Raw genomic sequence first — 19,708 nt, 5'->3', positions numbered from 1 at the left:
AGGGAAACAACAAAATAAAAAAAAATATATAAAACATTGTTATTGTTTTATATAACATTGTTATTGTTTTATATGTTTTTATTTTGTTGTTTCCCTTCAACGTGACTTTACCGAAAGAACTAAGAATATGAATTACTGCAGTCACGAAAGCTTTAAATCAAAAATCTTCCTATTGCGCTTAACCGAAATGGGGACTATTTTTCAAAGCCCCAGAAAATAGTCGACAATTTTAACCTTCATTTTTCTGAAGCTGGTGACCTTTTTGATAATGTATTGGCAGTCACCCCTGCTCATGCAATTCCTACACCGCTGTCCAAACATTAAACGAATTTAGTTTCCAGCCTATCCACGAAAGTAATGTTCTGAAACAACTGTCCTACCTCAAAGGGTCCTCCTCTACCGGAGCGGATAGTATTCCCGTCTTTGCTCTGCTAACTGTTGGTCACCTAAAATACAAACCTATAGCCCATATTTTCAACCTGTCCATCAAATAAGCATCGGTACCTCTAGAATGGAAACATTCCTATGTTCGTCTACTTCACAAAGGGAGCCCTAAAGATGATCCAAATAACTACCGACCTATCTCAATTTTGTCCCCGTTGATGAAAATTTTTGAAAAATGATTGAACTACCAAATTAGCAGTTTCCTGTCCGATAACAATCTCTTACATTGAAACCAATCTGGGTTCCGAAAAAAATACAGCACCACATCTGCTGCATTAGACTTTCTAAATCATATTTACAGTAGCATTGATAATGAACAGTACTGCGTCAGTCTTTTTCTTGACTTCGATACAGTCGACCACAACACCCTGCTTAGTAAACTAAGTTGCCTCCGCTTCTGCAAACACGAAGCGGAATGCTTAAAAAATTACCTTACTTCTCACACCCAAACTGTATTCATAGATGGTTGGAGGTCAAACAGTGTTAAGATAACAAAAGGGGTTCCACAGGGTTCCATACTCGGCCCCCTCTTGTTCTCTCTTCATGTGAATGACTTCGGCACTGACCTGGATCGTTCCAGGGTAAATCTGTTTGCAGATGACACCATACTGATTACTGCTGGCCGCTCTCTGGATGATGTGATTGCTAAGCTCCAGGGTGATTTCAACAAACTACAACATCAGCTAGTTGCTCTTAAACTAGTCCTGAATACCTCCAAAACCAAGGTTCTATGCTTCTCACCAGGACTAAAGCAGGAAGTTATTTTTCTCCAATTACATTCCTTATATAATTATCAAATGGAGCAAGTTAAGCTCTATAAGTATCTTGGGTTCATCTTTGATTCAAAATAGAATTTTCAAGATCACATTGATTACATTGGTAAAAATAAAAAAAATGGTTTTCTGTATCGACACAAGCACTGCTTCTCCCCTATGTTCCATTTGGAATTGATAATAGCTACCATACTTCCTATACTTGATTACTGTGACATCATGTATTATAAATCAGCCCCAAGTACTGTACTAAAGAAGCTTGACCCAATATATCACTCGGCTTTAAGATTTGCATTGAACTGCCCATATCGGACCCACCACTGCGATCTTTACATTGGGTCAAACTTAACATCTCTTAATGATCGACGGCTTGTACATCATATCTTATTTATTCATGATGCACTTACAAAAAAATCAGCAGACTACCTGCTGGATCTCCTCACGGTTTCGAATAACAAATGTAACCGAAGGTCTTCACTCATTTACCAGCTTCACATTCCTTATTGCCGTACAACTACTGGAAGGTCCTTTGCTGTTGATGCCCCCAGGGTCTGGAATGCTATCGCCAATAAACTGTAACTTGGATCACTACCTGTGAGATCTGCACTCAAAAATGCTCTTGACGAGCTGTACACCCACCCCCCGCTGCCACTGCTATGCAGAATGTCCTGAAATGAAATGCACCGCTCCGGATGTCTGCTGCAAAGTATCTTGAGTTTCGATTATAGTGTGCTGAACTTGAAAGGTGCATTGAAAAATGTTGATGCTCCTGCTGTTATGGAGTGACTCATGCTGCCAGCTATGGCTGCAAAGTTTGGTCGTACATGTTATGTATATCGTTTATTGTTAAATTTGAATCACAGTTCCTATGATCACTGTTACATTGTTTTTATAGCTTTATTTTGGTGATTTCGAAAACGTATGGTTAAGCCATGTTTGTTGTTAGCCTGATGATTTTATCTAAATTGTCTTATGGTTGTTACTGTTAGACTTGCATCCCATTAAAATTTTTGCACACAGCGTTGATATACGGCGATTTTTTCTGGCAGATTTTACTGTTTTTTCCTGGATGTTTCTGTTGCGCGTCGTCACTTTAAGATGTTATTTGTTCATGTTTTGTTGCGGTTGCACCCGAGTCAAGAGCCTCATGGCTCACAGGGCTATACCTAATAAATTAAACTGAGCTGTGTAGCTCTTTTTCAGAAGCGGCCTGGTCACATGATAGGTCAACGAAGTGGCTCATCATCATCGTCACGTGGAAATGTAAAGCAGCAGCAGCCAAAGACTCTAGACGCGTGACGTTGCTTCTAAATGTGGCGGGGAAAACCTGGAGGAAAATCCACGCGACCACGGGGAGAACATGCAAACTCAAAATATACAGCAGGCGTCAGGGTCGCGATAGAACCCACAACCTCCTGTACACCAGGCGAGGTAGTAAACATCTCCGAGCCACCGTCGACGCTTGTGCACCAACGCAGCAGCGTCACAAAATGTTTCTCTTGGTAGCAGTGAAATAAGAATTCTACGAAGAGATCACTTAGAGACACGTGCTCCATTCAACTCGACTTCACGACTTAAAATGATTCTATTTAACGGTTGATTCTATTCGCCATTGTGGCTGCAAAATTTACACGAACCCAATGTGCACACAGTATAGACACCGATCAGAATTAATTTTTGTTTCGTGCGATTTATGCGTGTATGTTGCGCGTAAGAATATATCTGAACACATCGGTGGACTGCTACACGGCAACAATACTCTCACTGGAGGCGTAACAATTAATACCTGCAAATGAACTGTCAAGATTCAGGGTGACAATTCGATTGAAGCTAAATGCAAATAATCGATTATCCGGCAGCTTCGGGGAGAAGGGGCGCCAGATTTTCAAAAACGCCGGATAATCACTCATTATTATTAAAATTTGCTTATTGTTGCACTCTTGCATATCTTTTTAGGTGTTGCATATGTTTTGTTAGTGTTTTTAATTTGTTTATATTAAATTAGTATAAACATGCAAAAATATCCTGTAAAACGTTACTGTACCGTTCTTACCACTCCAATCTTGAAGACTCTGCATGCGGTGATGTACGTAGCACTAAAGAATGAAGTTATTTTTCCCCAATTACTACTGCACTCGTGTCAACATCTTTGAGTTTGACGATCGCCGGATCGGCCAGGGACCGCCAGATGTTGGAAGCAGCCGGATAATCGATGATCAACTATATATATTTTACACCGAAGGAAATGATAGCGGCCTCTTGCGGCTGCAAGTGTCACTTGAACCCATAACATACAAGACATTGGAGTGGCGGTGCAGTTCTTAGAGCAGTGGTTCTTAACCTGGGGTGCACACGCCCCTTGGAGGAGTGAGATGACCTTTCTAGGGGTGCGAGACATTGCCATTTTTTTTAGAAGGTAAATAATCGAAAAACATATCAAGCACGGGCACGTAAGTACAACTAATGTTTCATTAAGCCCTCTGCATGTATTAACTATGTACATTTTGGAACGACTGAGGCCCAAAGAGGTGCAAGGCTGCAGTAAAGGTTAAGAACCACTGGCTTAGAGCATTGCCCTGAGCCCAGCGACCAGATTAACTTTGGCCTGTAGCTAACATCACGGACATGCCTCAATTGCCGCTCACGTAGTATTACTTCGTTTTTATTCAACTGAAGAAGTTTTACAAACCACAGCAACAAAAATTAACAAGTATGGCATGATCCACGAGAGCAAACGTCTCCTCCGTCATGACCATTGTCCTGGAGCTGAAACAAGCGGAAGCAGAGGGGGGGGGGGGGGGGGGGAGCACCCAAGACCGAGCTATTTAAGGTCAGCAGTCATATCCAGATACAACTTCCAACAGTGTTCAACAAACAAGCACTTGAAGCATACTCTCAAAGACATAGGCAATGTGCAATAACACCAAATGTTATTGTTGGGGGACAGATTGAACGGAATGCCGATGTGTATAACCATCACGACTCGTGGTCACGCTGATTAAATAAAGCAGCACTTGCACAATAATCCCATGATCTGAGCAATGTATTTGGCCAATGTATAATGCCAGCACATCAATGAGGACTAATTCAACGAGAAAAAAATCAAACGGAGTGTTAACGTTAACGAAAGCACAAATTGTGAGGGCAGGTTAGAGAACACAAATTTTATTGTGGTTACTACTTATGAAATTGGTCAAATAAACAGGAATTGAAGAATAAACACGGGCTGAACAAATTATTTAGTGACGCTCTATTTGGCAGCGGCACAAGCACAGGTTACAAAAAAATCCAAATTCGTGAAGAACGCTGACCTTAAAGGGAAAAAAATATTTTATATTTTATATAAGGTACATTTTTTGGAATGGCCCTTCTGGGTACTAAACCCTAACCTCACCTTGATGAAGGGCTATTGGCTGAAACTTCACCCCTTATATATTTTAATTACTTAAGGCAGTGTTGTTGACAATTGAAGGCAGGCGATGCACAGATTACGTGGCAAAATAAGCAGTGCCGCTCATGGCCATGCAGCGACGGACGGTATTGACAGACTTCCTTGCAGCAGCGGATTGAGGCAAATAGTCTTATTTTCAAGCACGTAATTGAAAAGGAGAAAGCAACATGTAATTACGTAAGATTAATCATAAAAAATGTATATTAAACAAAGCTTTTTAATAAAATTTACCTAGACTAAAAGCGTATATATGAAAACATCACCAATAGGCTTCAGTTCCAAATAATTTGGCAAAATGAAAACCTATTTGGAGAGGTCTAAGGGAAAACATTTTATTTACACTTACCGAAAGCCCATATGTAGCGACGGAAACTAATGCTACGTTGCACACGTTGGTCATTTGTGGGGGGGGGCAGTAACAAAGCTTAGTCTTCAATATACGGGGTGGGGGGCGCTAATTAAGGGGGTCACCTTCCCCCAGTTGATATTTTATCAACAAAAATGCCCCACAAAGACCAAAAACACATCACAAATAAATCCAAAAGAATGGGACACGACATGGCTACCCGCCGAAAATTACATGCTAGCTTGCGGTAGCACACACGCAAGTGGGAATGCACTGGCGATTTACATTTTTTATGCGCAGTGTGGAGACACGGCTAAGTCGCCATGTTTATACGCAGTGTGGAGACACGGCTAAGTCGCCATATCCACAACATTACCAAGTTGTCCCTTTCACCTTCGCAAACATCGCCCGTTTACGCTGTTACCTTTCAAAAGCTGATGCCGAGAAGCTAATTAATGTCTTTGTCTACTCTAGAATTGACGTTTGCTATGCTGTGCTTGGGAGTACTCAAGAAATATATCAAGAAGCCACAGTATGTACAAAAACTCAGCTGCCCAGGTTTCAACAAAGTCCTAGTGTTTCAAGGACACGAGTTGTCTTAAGATCCCTGCCGTGCACCGTGGAGGCCATCACCAGGGATACAGACCGGGCCATATAATGTTTATCCACTATCAGGACATCACATGACAGAACAGACCTTTTCTTTAAATATGCATTATTTTTCCTCCACTGAATTGTAACATGTGTGATATTAGTAGGTGATAATCCAAATGCCGATAATCCCGAGTGCAGGCCAGCTTATTCCACGGCAAATCCTCGTCTGGCATTGCACGCCTGCTCCTTTCTCTTCTTTCTCTCCTCCTCGAATTTATTCCGCCGGTCGTCTCTGCAGCCACAGGAAGAAGAAGAAAAAACACAAACGACATGTGCAAAATGGATTAAAGAATAATTTCACCAAAAATGGATTTGTATAAAATTGGAAATTATGCTGGTCTTGCAAATTATCTCCATGAATGTAGGACATTAGCGAAAAAAAGTTGCTTAAAGTCAGTTTAACGCGGAGCAAAAAGTTAGGATGCGAGTGTAATCTTTAATATTTATTATGCGTGGCCAATTTTTGCAGCCAAAACCCCTGTCCAAAAAATACATAAAATGTAACTGGGCATTGGCTAAACATCCCATGCTGAAAATGTACCTGTAAATTAATCAATTGGAATTACACACGGCAGCAACATCGGCCCATAACTGCGAAAACGTGACAGGGCCTCCTAAAAAAGGTGTCTTGATGCTCAGAGGATTTCCAGAGTAAACAATACACTCACTCATCTTCCCTCGGCTAAACGACTCATACTTGGTCTCCCAGTCTATGCATTCATTCCACTACAACAAATTCAAAATAAGTCTGCACGATTCATTTACAACCTACCACACTGCTCCCACACCTCTGCCCTTCTTAAATAAATTTACTGGCTCCCCATCTACTACCGGTGTTCATTCAAGCTCCTTACGCTGGTAATTAAATCTCTTCATGGCCTTGCCCCACCGTTATCTCGATTACCTTGTCTCGTTCTATGTCCCCTCCAGCCCGCTCCACTCAATCTCTCCCAGCACTCCTAACCATTCCCCCCTCTCCTCATGCACAATCCCGTTTCCGCTCCTTTTCCCTACTTGCCCCCTTGCACTCGAACAAACTTCCCCTCCACATTAAGCAAGCACCATCTCTGTCTAGTTTCCGCTCCTCCCTCAAGACCCACCTCTTCTCCCTGGCCCATCCTTCCCTCCATCCCTAGGTACCCCCGTAATTTTCGTACCCACGAACCTCCCTCCCTATACCCCATCCCTATTCATGATATCACTTTTAGCTACCCTAATTGTACCACTCATAATCCTTGTAAAGCGCCTTGGTATAAAAACGCTATATAAATATAAGATAAGTGTACTAATAATAATACAATTATTATAATTAAATACTTTATTCATACAACCTAGATTAGGGGTTAGAAACCTGTGCCTCCGGAGTTGCATGTGGGTCTTTAAAGACCGCTTCCTTCTGATATTAGGAAGCAAACTAATTTCTTTAGAACTGCTTTTTGTGTGTTTAGTTGTCTTTCCCCCGCACCTCCGATTAGCATGGTTGGCTACGTACTGTGCGAAAGAAGTTCATGCTACCAAACCTCTCTGTTGTCTTTTGCAGAGCCCTCAGCCGTTACTCAGTCAACACCCGACCTCACATCTGGTGTTGTATTCACATTTGCTTTCATGTCTCCCTTTGACTGCTGACTTCTAATGGGGCACGTCGATGCCTGCCCTGATAAACTACGCTACACCATCCAGCACACTGTATTTTCTTAAGAAACCACCAAACTCATGTTTGAAACTATATTTGGTCGGTACCTTAAGGTTACAAAGTGAGCACTGAATGATGGCCGTTACCTGGTTTGCAACTTGGGCTGCTTGTAGCCTGCACGGGCTGGCAGTGAAGTGGTGCCGTTCTCCTTCGCGTCCCCAGCATTCCATGGTTTCAGCTTGCCTGCAACCGTCACACACATTTCAACATTCACTGTATCACCAAAATTAAGACAATCACGATTAACACGTAGTAGGCTTTTGCGACCAATGTTATCTGCAATAGAGGTTGTTTCGGTTAGATAGCGTAAATATAAATGTGTCGTTAAACCCGCCACCACCCGACACGGCCAATTAGTAAGGTTTGTCACGTAAATAAAACATGTCAATTAGTTACTGTTGGAGAGTAAACCCACAAGATTTACAATTCACAATGCCAATAGGCATGCTTTGTTTACGTGATAAACCTTACTAATTGGCTGTGTCAGGTGGTATTTATATTACGCAATCCCAAATAAAAACCTCTATTATGGAAAATCATGATTACTACATGTTAGTGAACCTGGCACTGGTTACTGAGAAATTCAAACCAAACACTTTTTGTAAACGATGAGAAAACCCATCACAAAGGAGAATAATGTGTGCAGGCAGAGGTACAAATTCTCACAAGGTGCATTTCCACTTCTGTTGTAATCCTACTGGTTAAGTTAATTTCCACCAAGCTTGTAGAGATCTCCGTGCCTGCACTAAATGTGTAGCTTAAGGATCTCACCTTTGTGAGGTTTGTAGCTCAACGGTTTGCCAAGGCTGGCTTGCAGGTTGAACGCCGACTTCCTCTTGGCTCCAGCAGGAGAGGAAATCCCGTCAAACCTGAACGGAGCAACTGGTGCACATTTTGAAAATAAAATTATCCACCGAATGCAAAATATGATCAATGTACATTTCCTAAAATACATAAAAGATCTATCTTACCAATGAAAGTCATTTTTTGTCTGTCTCTATGTCTGTCTGCGCAGGTACCTTGTGATGTTTTTAACTATTCGTATTTCCCATAAGTCAACTTTAAAGTAGTTAAATTAACAATTTATTCCTTTTATAAGCAGTTCCTTTTATAACCAGAGGGCAGCGCCAAAGCACGCATCTGCGCATGCGCGAGAACGTTGATTCGGTGGGGGGGGGGAATTCTCATTCGCGTTCAAAATGCAACAAAAAAACACAACGCGGAGGTAAATTCTTCAAAGTATGATGTCCTCTTCTCCCCCCCCACTCCAATGTGTGCATTTACTACTATAGAGTCGGAAGATACTAATACTGTAGAGGGGGCGGGGGGTTAGTAGCCTAGCCCCAGCCGGCCAAGGCGCCACCTCTGCCGGCTGGGCAATCTAGGCAAGGCCGGATGCTCTGCACGGGACTAGGCCTCTCCATGGCACTCTGTTAGGTTAGTAGTTAACAGCTATAGAGTCGATAGATACTATTATAGAGTCGGTATATACGACTATAGAGTAGGTAGATACTACTGTAGAGTAGGTAGATACTACTGTAGAGTTAGTAGTCACTGCTATAGAGTCAATAGATACTATTATAGAGTCGGTATATACGACTAGTAGTTAACTGCTATAGTCGATAGATACTATTATAGAGTCAGTATATACGACTATAGAGTAGGTAGATACTACTGTAGAGTAGGTAGATACTACTGTAGAGTTAGTTACTGCAACTGTAGAGCAGTCGGGGGTGGTGGGGGGGTAGCAGACCAGCCCCAGCCGGCAAAGGTGCCACCTCGGCCGGCTGGGCAATCTAGACAAGGCCGGGGGCTCTGCACGGGATTAGGCCTCACCACGGAACTCTGTTAAGTTTGTAGATACTACTGTAGAGTAGGTAGTTAGTATATACTGCTATAGAGTCGATACGTACTACTATAGAGTAAGCAGATACTACGATAGTCAGTATATACTACTGTACCGCTAGTAGATACTGCTATAGTCGGTAGTTACTACTAGAGTTAGTAGATACTACTATAGTGAGTATATACTACTGTAGTGAGTGATAGTAGATACTACTATAGAGTTAGTAGATACTGCTATAGAGTCGATAGATACTATTATAGAGTGGGTAGATACTACTAGTCAGTAGATATTACTATAGATTCAGTATGTACTACTATATTCATTAGATACTACTATAGTCAGTATATACCACTATTTTTAGGGGGTGGGGGGTGGTCGACAATTTTAGGAAACCTTTTAGATCAACTATTTACCCACTACTTTATATTACTCTTTGATTCAGGACTTTTGCATGCCTCTTATAATTTTGTTGACGGACAAATGGACAAACGGAATGCCGGGCTTTCACAATAGCTTCGTATTTGTGTATGTTATGTTTTTAAGATAAGTTTTGAAATATATTTTTCCCCCGGGCAAGGCTGGGTACTTCCCGCTCGTTCAATGTGTTGTCAAGTGCTGATTGCCTAAACGGTTTTCAGTGAAAGTGTGCAGCCAACATAGCTGAATATGAACCCAGTATTGTAGCAGGCCTATACAAATCCGCTCCTCTCCCAATACAACGAATTGTCACACTCAGCGGTGATAATTTTTTTTAAATTCCTTCTTTATGGGAATTGTAGCAGTCTCTAGTGGCAGCATGGATCATGTGAACCTATTAATTACCGCGCATATTAATCAACCAGGTGGCTGAGCGGTAGAGCGAGTGGCTCACAATCGGAGGGTCGTGAATTTTAAATCCCCTTTGGGGATTGAATCAATCCATCATCATCCCCCTAGGCTTAATACAATAAGTATTACTCTGCAATGAAAATCAACAGTACATTTCCTATGGATTGCTGGCCCCCAACATATGGTGAAATTCACACAAGCCCAGGGTTGAAAACAGGAGATGAGCACCAGTGCCTCGATCCTAAGTTCAGTGGGAAATCACCAATGAGGACAGTATTTCCACATTATTTGCAAGAGGATACGTTCCACAGATGCTCATGAATAGCAAATTTTGTGAAAGATTTTGGCGTACAAAAACAAATCGTCTTTAAATTAATTAACTTAAATAAACGCATAAATAAACTATTAAATACATGAAAATTATAATAACATATCAATTTATCTCACGTAACTTTATCTCTCATCACATTCTATCTCATCAATTTCTTTCTCGACGCAGTAGTCGTGTAGAGTTCCAGATGCGATTTGCGGATAGCCAAAATCGCAGATAGCAAGTTCATGAATAACGGAGGAATTCCATGCCACTTAGCGGGGGAAGTCAATAGTGGATGTCCAATTGATTGCTGGCCCCCACCATATGGTGGAAATTCAACCACAGGTCCAGGATTGTAAACAGGAGATGAGCACCAATGCCTCAATGGTCATTTGAGCAGGAAATCACCGGCGACTGTATTTCACAATCACCTGAAGACTTGTCAAGTTGGGCACTGGCAGTGGGATGCTGGCGCACAGCAGAGGAGCTCTCTCTTGTGATGGACAGAGCAGCGTGCTTGGGGGTCTTCACGCTGCTACGCGGGGGGTTGCTGCGCCTTCCGCCGGGAGCCTCGCTGAACCTGCACAATCAGGGAGCACAATGGGAAGGGTTGTTAAACCACCCCCCGCAACCACCTACAAACGCGACACGTTGCTAAGTTGACAACTGTGATTTAAACCAACAAAACCATAGCTGCTTGCGAGATTAATTATTTTCAGTCTCAATGAGTTCATGATGTATCGAAATCATAATCACTGCACTCAAAACCTGGCATTAAGATGTCATAGCTATAGCCCGATAACATATTCTCTGGATTTTAAGACACTGCAATCACCTTCAAGCAAAAGTTAGGGGTGCTGTGATGACTTCCGCACAATGTAACACTTCACTTGGAAGAATGTATAAATGAGCAATTACGGATTGCGGTAAAAGTTGTTTTGTTTACCGAACATTAATTTTGGAAGTGGATGTGACGGGCTTGAACACGGTGGGTCTGGGTTTCGCCTCCTTCTGCGCCATCAGAAGCTGAAGGCGAGGAGAACGCCGCTCCGCCGACTTGGGCATGGATTTGCGCGAGCCTGCTGCGCGCATGGCAGGCCTGGGAGCCGCCGTGACGCTGCTGCCTTCCACGGTTTTGCGAACGGCCGTGTTGGCCAGGCTGCTGCTGCTGGACGCTGTGGTGTTCAGAGCGGTGAGGGGCTTGGATGCTCCCGGCAATGCCATGTTCCGTTTTGGAATTCGGCTTTTTTTGTCCTTGTCAGCGGCTCCCGTCAAAAGCACCTTGTCCGGACTGAAGAGCCCGTCCCTTGTCATCTGGCAAAGAGGCAGTTTTATTAGAACCAGGTGAGAATCTCATTTGTATGAGTGAAGTGGGGGGTCATCAAAAAATTACTAAATCAAAATATAAAAAAATAAAGCACAGCAATTAAGCCAGTATAAATCAGGGTGAAAACAACTGTCGCATGATCAATCGAAAAGATTGCACAAATAAAGTAAACTCTCGCTATGTGCGAGTTTAGGATTTGCGAGTTTTGCATATTCGCAAGTTACTAAATGTGTAGTGACACAGCGCTTACTGCTATCCAGCAGCAGCAACTGCGGTGGACACACCGTTGAGCATATATGTAGTGACATAGGACGTCACTACTGTGTAGGCCAGTACGAGGACTGGGGGTGCCTGGGGGGTCACGTGGTGGAGGACCCAGACCTTCCCAGAGGTGGGGGAAGGGAGGCGTGGCCTGGGTGCAGCCGGCCACGCCAGAACGGTTGTAAGCGGAGTGCGAAGGCAGAGCGGGGCTGTTCAACCCCGAAGTGAAGACGAGATCATCGCTCCTCAAGTCCCGGGTCATCGTCAGGGACCAGGCAGCCCGTTGCCTGCCTGAGTCACGCTGTATAGTGTTCCAGAGTGTTAGTGAGTTGAGGAAGGTGGTCACCACCTTATGTACAGTGTTATATTACTTACCGTTCTAATAAATAGTGTTGCCTCCAAGCTGGGTGTGTGTGCACCTAATTCGAACACATTACATTTGGCGTCAGAAGTTGCGGAAAAATAAATATTGCTAGGTGTTATCCTAGGGTAGTAAAATGATGCCTTCGTACGACGAGGACGGCGTGACGACCATCCTTTGGACAGCCCCGGGGATGGCAGCCCCGGTGACAGAGAGAGATGGTGCTGCACGCGGAGTGGCGGGACTGGCATCGTACCGCTGCTTCGCGGCCATCGGGAATGGAGCGCCGGAGCCGCGGGGAGAGGATGCCGTCGTCGCTGCGGGGGCTGGCAGGAGAAGCCCGGGCATGCGGGCACAGCGGTGGGGCCGCCATTTCGGCATTTGGCGGGGGCGCTGTTCCCGCCAAAATGCCGTTCCCGCCATTTCGGCGGTTGGCGGGGGCGCTGTTCCCGCCAAAATGCCATTCCCGCCATTTCGGCGGTTGGCGGGGGCGCTGTTCCCGCCAAAATACCGTTCCCGCCGACGTCAACACCTGTGGTGGCGGAGCTCCACACGTTCGAGTGGCGGCGTCCCGTCTTCTGCTTGAGCGCGGGCGCCGGCTGCAGTCTTCGGGGCATCCCAGCGCTCCACCCTGCCGTCCTCCGCTCTTCACAGCTTGCCAGGCGAGGCGTGACGCGACACACACCGGCCCCTGTTGACACCTCATCCATCTTGCGCCGGCATGCGGGGTGTCCAATTGCTTTTTAATAACTTTCCTCTATCCGTGACGTTCGTGTCGGGTGTCCGCGTGTCACATTATTGGTTAATTACAGCATCGGGATTGTTATCTTAAGGAGCCAGTTAATGATTCATTCGGCTACGTGGGGGGTCTCGGGCTCCGTTAAGATCCAGTGAATTGCCGGGTTCATGATTTGTTGACACTTTGTTGGTTGCCGTTGCGGAGTCGCTATTGTTTTGGGTATACAGTATGGAGCTTGCTCGTGAATGTCAATGTGTGACTTTGCGAAACTTTGCTTGTGAGTGTTAACAATGTATGTTTTGCATGGAGCTTTGTTCGTGATTGTTAATGTATAGCTTGTGCTGCGATTGTTAACGATGTATAGACTGTATGGAGCATTGCTCGAGATGGTTGGCTATATGCGGACTGCATATGCTGCATGTACTGTATTACTTAATTCGCCGATTATTAGGGGTTTGTGTATAGTTTTTTTTGGCTCTAAAATTTCGAATGCCTGAATCCCATGGTTAATGTTGAAGGGGATTATCAAATGACAGGTTCAGTGTGTTACGTACTCACTGGTTGGTTCCTATCCGTTGTTGCTCGATACATGAAAAAAATACGTTTTTTGTGCGAGGGTGCCCCTTAGGTTCCATGTAGATCAAGGGTGCTTGGGGCTGTAAATTGCCGCCACATTGCGTTGCTCTCTCAACTCGGTTGGTACAGCTGCATGCTGCAATGCGAGTCTCTGAGATGATGTGTACGGATACGGGATGTAAGGTGTATTGTTGTGACCATTGGGTTTTCGGGATCGTCACAAATTGTGCGTATCTGTTCGACTTTGGATCAATTCAGTAGGGGATCCTAATTCTAATTGTATGTGTTGTGATGGTGTTAAATTGTGTGGGGGATGACTGCCTTGGGTTTTGGCTCTGACGTCATTGGCATGGAGCATTTAAATTGCAATGGTGACATGCTGCCAGTGATTTGGAATTGTGGTGCTGGCTGTCGAATATCTTGGGGCGCAGATGCTGACCAGGATGGCCCAGTGAGTGTTGCGTGTCTAACACGAGTTGTGGTCCCATCATGCTATGGCTGGGGGCTTGACCTGACAGCCCGGGAATTGAGACACTCCGTGGCGTGTCTAGCCTAGTGGGCAGTTCGCTCACATGGCTCGGAGAGTGTGGTCCCGTCATGCTATGGCTGATGGCTTGACCTGACAGCCCGAGATTGAGACACTTCGTGGCGTGTCTAGCCTAGTGGGCAGTTCGCTCACATGGCTCGGAGAGTGTGGTCCCGTCATGCTATGGCTGATGGCTTGACCTGACAGCCCGAGATTGAGACACTTCGTGGCGTGTCTAGTCTAGTGGGCAGTTCGCTCACATGGCTCGGAGAGTGTGGTCCCGTCATGCTATGGCTGATGGCTTGACCTGACGGCCCGGAGGTTGAGACCCTCCGTGGTGCGTCTGGAGCTGTAGGCTCGCCCTGGCGGCCCGGAGATCGAGACACTCCGAGGTGCGTTTAAACAGTGGACTGGAGATTTGTAGTGTTCGGGTGCAGTTGTCCCGTTACGTTGGGACTGTATCCCTCAGTTGTTTGGGTGCATGTTGTGCAGTGAGTGAGCGATGGGTCTTCTCAGCTCGGTCGGTACAGCTATATGCTGCCACGCAAGTCTTGGAGAGAGACTGGGTTATAATTCCCCCGATATGGCCGATGCGTGCGCGTCGGAAAGGCGGGGGGTGCTACCAAGTGGCATGAGATGTCTGGGTTGGCCTTCAAGGGAGGGTTGCTAAGCTGTGAGCGCGGGAAACCGCGCGTGCGGCCGCCATTTTGTGCGAGCCCGGGAAACCGCCGAGATGTGGTTCACGCGTGGAGCCGCCATTTTGTACGAGCGCGCGAGACCACGGAGATGCGGATCACGCATGCGGCCAAAATTTCGGCCAATTTTCATGCCGAAATATTTTCTTTAACTAAAATGCAGATCCTGGGGGCGTCTCTGAAGCGTGACTTCTTCGCCCCGGGACATGGGTTGGCTCTGACGCATGACGTCTCGACCCGGGATGTCGGAAGATGTCCGCATTGGGGTGTGGGGGTGCGTGAGCGCTAGGTAGTTCGTCTATCCTTACTCTATCACCACCTAGTGGATGGAACGGTAGCTGGGGGTTGGGGAACCCTGCCATCCGTGTTGTGTGGGCGAAGGTGTACATATTGGGTTTCGTCGCCGTGTTGGTTGTGCATCCAACGCATCTGAATTTGTTATTATTTTTTTCTCTTCTCTCGCGTCGGCCGGAATCCCCTCATCCCCAGTACCCAGGGGTCGGGTGACTGTTGTGTCCGACGAGCCGAGGCGAGTGTTCGTGGAGTGATGCCTCAGGAGGGTTTGTGTTTCTCGTCACAGGAGGCAGTATCTACCTGGCACCTTGGAATCGCCGGTTGTGCCGACCGGCTGTGGACTGGGGGGGGGAGTGATTGGAGCATGCGTCAGCTACTCCTGCTCCTCCTGTTCTTGACTCCTGGGGAGGGGCCATGCCCTTTGGGCCACTTGTGGTTCCCCCCTGGGGGGCCTGGCCACATGGACTCGTGGAAGACTGGCTGCTCTACATGGCTCTCACACGCCTTGCTTATTGCCTACGCCGTCGTTCCGATGGCCACACTCACATGTCGGTGCATGCGTGATTCTCACACGGGGAGGCTGTGCTGGAGAGCAAGCGGGTTAGCCAGTTTTCATGTATATTTGTTGTTAGTTCCCCGTTTTACATGCGTTCCCCCCCTTTTACCCTCGTCGATTCTGTGTATATTAGGTGATGTATTTGTTATCGGTCGCCGGTTATTTATTGATGTTACTGGTTCGGAGGCACACCTTTTCGATGTTTCACAGTTGTGTTACAGTCGGGACGGCTGTGTGTTTATGCAGGGGAGGGTGATGTAGTGGCATAGGACGTCACTACTGTGTAGACCAGTACGAGGACTGGGGGTGCCTGGGGGGTCACGTGGTGGAGGACCCGGACCTTCCCAGAGGTGGGGGAAGGGAGGCATGGCCTGGGCGGAGCCGGCCACGCCAGAGCGGTTATAAGCGGGGTGTGAAGGCAGAGCGGGGCTGTTCAACCCCGAAGTGAAGACGACATCATCGCTCCTCAAGTCCCGGGTCATCGTCTGGGACCAGGCAGCCCGTTGCCTGTCTGGGTCACGCTGTATAGTGTTCCAGAGTGTTAGTGCGTTGAGGAAGGTGGTTACCACCTTATGTACAGTGTTATATTACTTACCGTTCTAATAAATAGTGTTGCCTCCAAGCTGGGTATGTGTGCACCTAATTCGAACACACTACATATACACGGTGTGTGTGCTGGCAGGGTGGAGGAACTGGGGCAAGGGTCACGGTAGACCTCATAAGGAGGCCCCTGGAACCCTCCAGTGGATTCGAGAATGGAGGCGCGGCTAGGGCAGAGCCAAGCCGCGCCGAGGAGAATATAAGCAGCGGAGAGCGAGAGCTCCAGGCTGCCGGTTCTGGGAATGGACTCGTCTCTTCGTCCCTGTCGTCATCGCCGCCGCCGCCTTCGCCCGATCATTGCACGGCCGGACAGTAGTTGGCTGTCTCGGTCGACGCCGTCGGTGCAACGCGGACAGGGTCGTGTCTGAGCCGGGCTGTACAGCAGCATGGTCGTAAGAAAGGAGGCCAGAGTTGGTGATGTGAACAAGATAATAAAGAGAGACGGTGCCTCCTGCAACTACCTCGTCTTCGACTGAGTGTGTGCGCCGCACACCACACGCACACACGCCGCGAGGAAGGAGAAAACTGCAAATGTATACCAATTCCCTATTCGCGACCCGCCAAACTCCAGCATTTGTGAGTGTACTACGTCGTGCCAGACCACCAACACCGGGGAGGTGCGCCGCAGAACATTGTTATGTTTGAAACGGTCTGCGAAGATTAGGCACATGCCCTCAGCTGCCCGCTCAGTCCTCAATTTCGAAGTTATGCCGCTCCGAACTCGACATTGTCCATGTTTACTTCATATGTACTTACAGTCGACTCGTTTATACATTTTGGTATAAACGAGTCGAGGGAGGCAATCAGAGAAAGTGTTGCGGCCACCGCTCCCCAGTGCTAAATAATAACCATTGTGCGGCGTTGTTATCAAGCACTTGCATCTCCTGAGTCATCCTCCGAAAATCACGTTATCGCACCGGCTTCCATTGCACCCACCGTGGTTGTGCTTACGGTAGGGGTTATAATATGGTTGTTGTGATTAAGTGGTGGTTACGATGAAATTGCAGCGTTTTGGTCATGATTGTGATTAGGTGGTAGTTATGGTTGTAGTTGTGGTTGTTGTGCTTATGTAATTTGTTATTTTCAACCTATCTACGTGACTTTACCGAAAGACCAAAAGAATATGTAATTGTGGTTTCAGTTGTGGTTACAATATGGTTGTGGTTATACTATGTCATGAGACGTCCTTTGCCAGTATTAAATTATGATAATGGGGTTTTCCCCTTTCTGGCAGTAAAACAGGTGTTAAGATGTTATAACACCAAACTGAAACCTTTGCAAGGAATCATGTCTGCATTAACCACATATACATGTGGGGAAAATGCAAACAAATAAAAAATATGCTCTGACAGTATGTGCATTGTCTTTAAAACTGATTGGTCCACACCAGACAACTTTCTTTAGATCCTAGTCTCAAACAGTGTTAGACCAGAGGACGTCAAAAGGCGAACAGCAGAAAGACAATGCACTATCAGGACATTGAGAGCTCGGGGTGAGCAGTTACATCATGAGATCTCCTTTGCCAGTATTACATTTTCCCCTTTCTGGCCATAAAACAGGTGTTAAGATGTTAAAACACCAACTCAAACCTAAGCAAGGAATCATGTCTGCATTAGCCACACATACATGTGCTGAAAATGCAAACAACAAAAAAACATGCTCTAACAGTATTTGTATTGTCTTTGAAACTGATTGGTCCACACCTAAATAGTTTTTGTGGTTATAATCTAGATGTTGTGGTTCCAGTAATATGGTGGTCATGCTTGTGGTTATTTAATTATAGTTGTGGTTATGTGACTTATGGTTGTGTGCTTGTAGTTGTACTTAAAATGATTGGTTATATTGTGGCTTCAGTTATGGTTGTAAAATAGCTGTACAGGTGTTGCCGTTTACACACATGGTATTGATGATATTAACATTGTTACGTCAATTGTTGGCCATGATGCTATATTATTGTTAATATTGCGAGTTGGCCAGCAAGTGTCATTGGGAAACGAACAGCAAGAAATCCACATCGCTCACAATTCACTTATGTTACATCCCGTGCGAACCCGCAGGCAGTGCTACTTGTAAACATACAAGGATATATGTCAAATACAAACGAGATTCATAGTTTTTCATTCACCTGAATATATAATTGCTTGGGTAATCTTAATTAAATTGTTGTATTGCCTCAAAAACACACCAAGTAATTTTACACCCTGACATGCCCTCTGACAAACACTTTTGAAAAAAAAACCTACATGGCCCAATGAGTTGACTTCCATATGCTGAAGGAACAGATTGAAGTAAACAAAAACTGAACGATTTTTTATTTTACCAGGTAAGGCTCACTGAGCTATATAGCTCTTTTTTTCAACGAAGTGGCTCATCATGTGGAAATTTATAGCAGCCAAATACTCTAAACACATGTTGATTCTAAATGTGGAGGGAAAAACCCAGAGTACCCGGAGAAAAATCCACACGACCACGTAGAGAACATGCAAACCTCAAATATGCACGCCTCAGGGCTGGGATCGAACTCACAACACTGCATACCAGGCGAGGTAGTTAACATCTTACCACCGTGGCGCCCAGAGAGATGGTGATGTGAGAGAGATGGTGAGGCGATGGAAGTGGTAGCACAGCAAATTAAGTACGAGGGCTGTGAATATCGATTTGACATCACTGCATCCAAAGCAATTTTAAGTCCCTCCCAGATTATAACCAGGTTCAAATCTTTACCTTGATGACTTTTGCAGAGTATTCCATTGCTTCTCTGCGTTTACGTTTCCTTTCCACGTAGTCGTTAAGAGATTCCATTTTTCCAAAGTGCGTTGCATGAATCTTGGACCAATCCACGCCACCTGTATTCACATAACATACATTCAGTAGCATAATGTATGACTCCAAGAAATCATGCCACACAGAGCACTTCTCTAAAAGACTGTGATTTTAGTTTAACAAGTAGGCTTGTGTGATTATCACAGAAAGATTATTCCATGACTGTCAACTGATACAGATTTGATATATCTTGGAATAAAAAACTTTTATTTTACCAGGTAAGGCCCCACTGAGCTCTTTTTCAGAAGTGACCTGGCCGAAAATGATAGCTCAAAGCAGTGGCTTATCATCATGTGGAAATTTATAGATGCCAAATACTCTAAACACGTGTTGATTCTAAATGTGGAGGGAAAACCCGGAGGACCTGGAGAAAAATCAACCCGACCACAGGAACAGAGACATGCAAACTCCAAATATACAGCAGGCATCAGGGTCCGGATCGAACCCACGACCTCCTGTATACCAGGCGAGTTTGTTAACGTCTCACCATCATGGCACCCTTGTGACCCAGTCTTGCCATATCTCCATTGACAAGGAGTTAGGTGTATATGGCCAAACATAGGATCATGACTGAATAAAGCAACAAGCCTCGCAGTGCATAA

General features: G+C 45.4%; 1 protein-coding gene across 1 annotated transcript in view; it reads right to left on the bottom strand.

The window, feature by feature from the left end:
• Positions 1–3,863: 3,863 nt before the first annotated feature.
• NUSAP1 (nucleolar and spindle associated protein 1) overlaps positions 3,864–19,708 on the bottom strand; it is a 28,557-nt gene continuing 12,712 nt past the window's right edge. The window contains exons 5-10 of the mRNA XM_032962554.2: positions 19,008–19,129; positions 11,295–11,662; positions 10,780–10,928; positions 8,133–8,243; positions 7,448–7,544; positions 3,864–5,900 (exon numbers count right to left, since the gene is read on the bottom strand). Of these exons, the coding sequence (XP_032818445.1) occupies positions 5,813–5,900; positions 7,448–7,544; positions 8,133–8,243; positions 10,780–10,928; positions 11,295–11,662; positions 19,008–19,129 (935 nt within the window). The 3' untranslated portion in view covers positions 3,864–5,812. The remainder of the gene's footprint in view (positions 5,901–7,447; positions 7,545–8,132; positions 8,244–10,779; positions 10,929–11,294; positions 11,663–19,007; positions 19,130–19,708) is intronic.

This window comes from Petromyzon marinus, chromosome 29, assembly GCF_048934315.1.
Source record: "Petromyzon marinus isolate PM22_M1 ecotype Great Lakes invasive population chromosome 29, UKy_Petmar_22M1.pri1.0, whole genome shotgun sequence".
NCBI lineage: Eukaryota > Metazoa > Chordata > Hyperoartia > Petromyzontiformes > Petromyzontidae > Petromyzon > Petromyzon marinus.
Note: the sequence above shows the minus strand (reverse complement) of the source record. Positions and strands in the feature narration are given on the sequence as shown.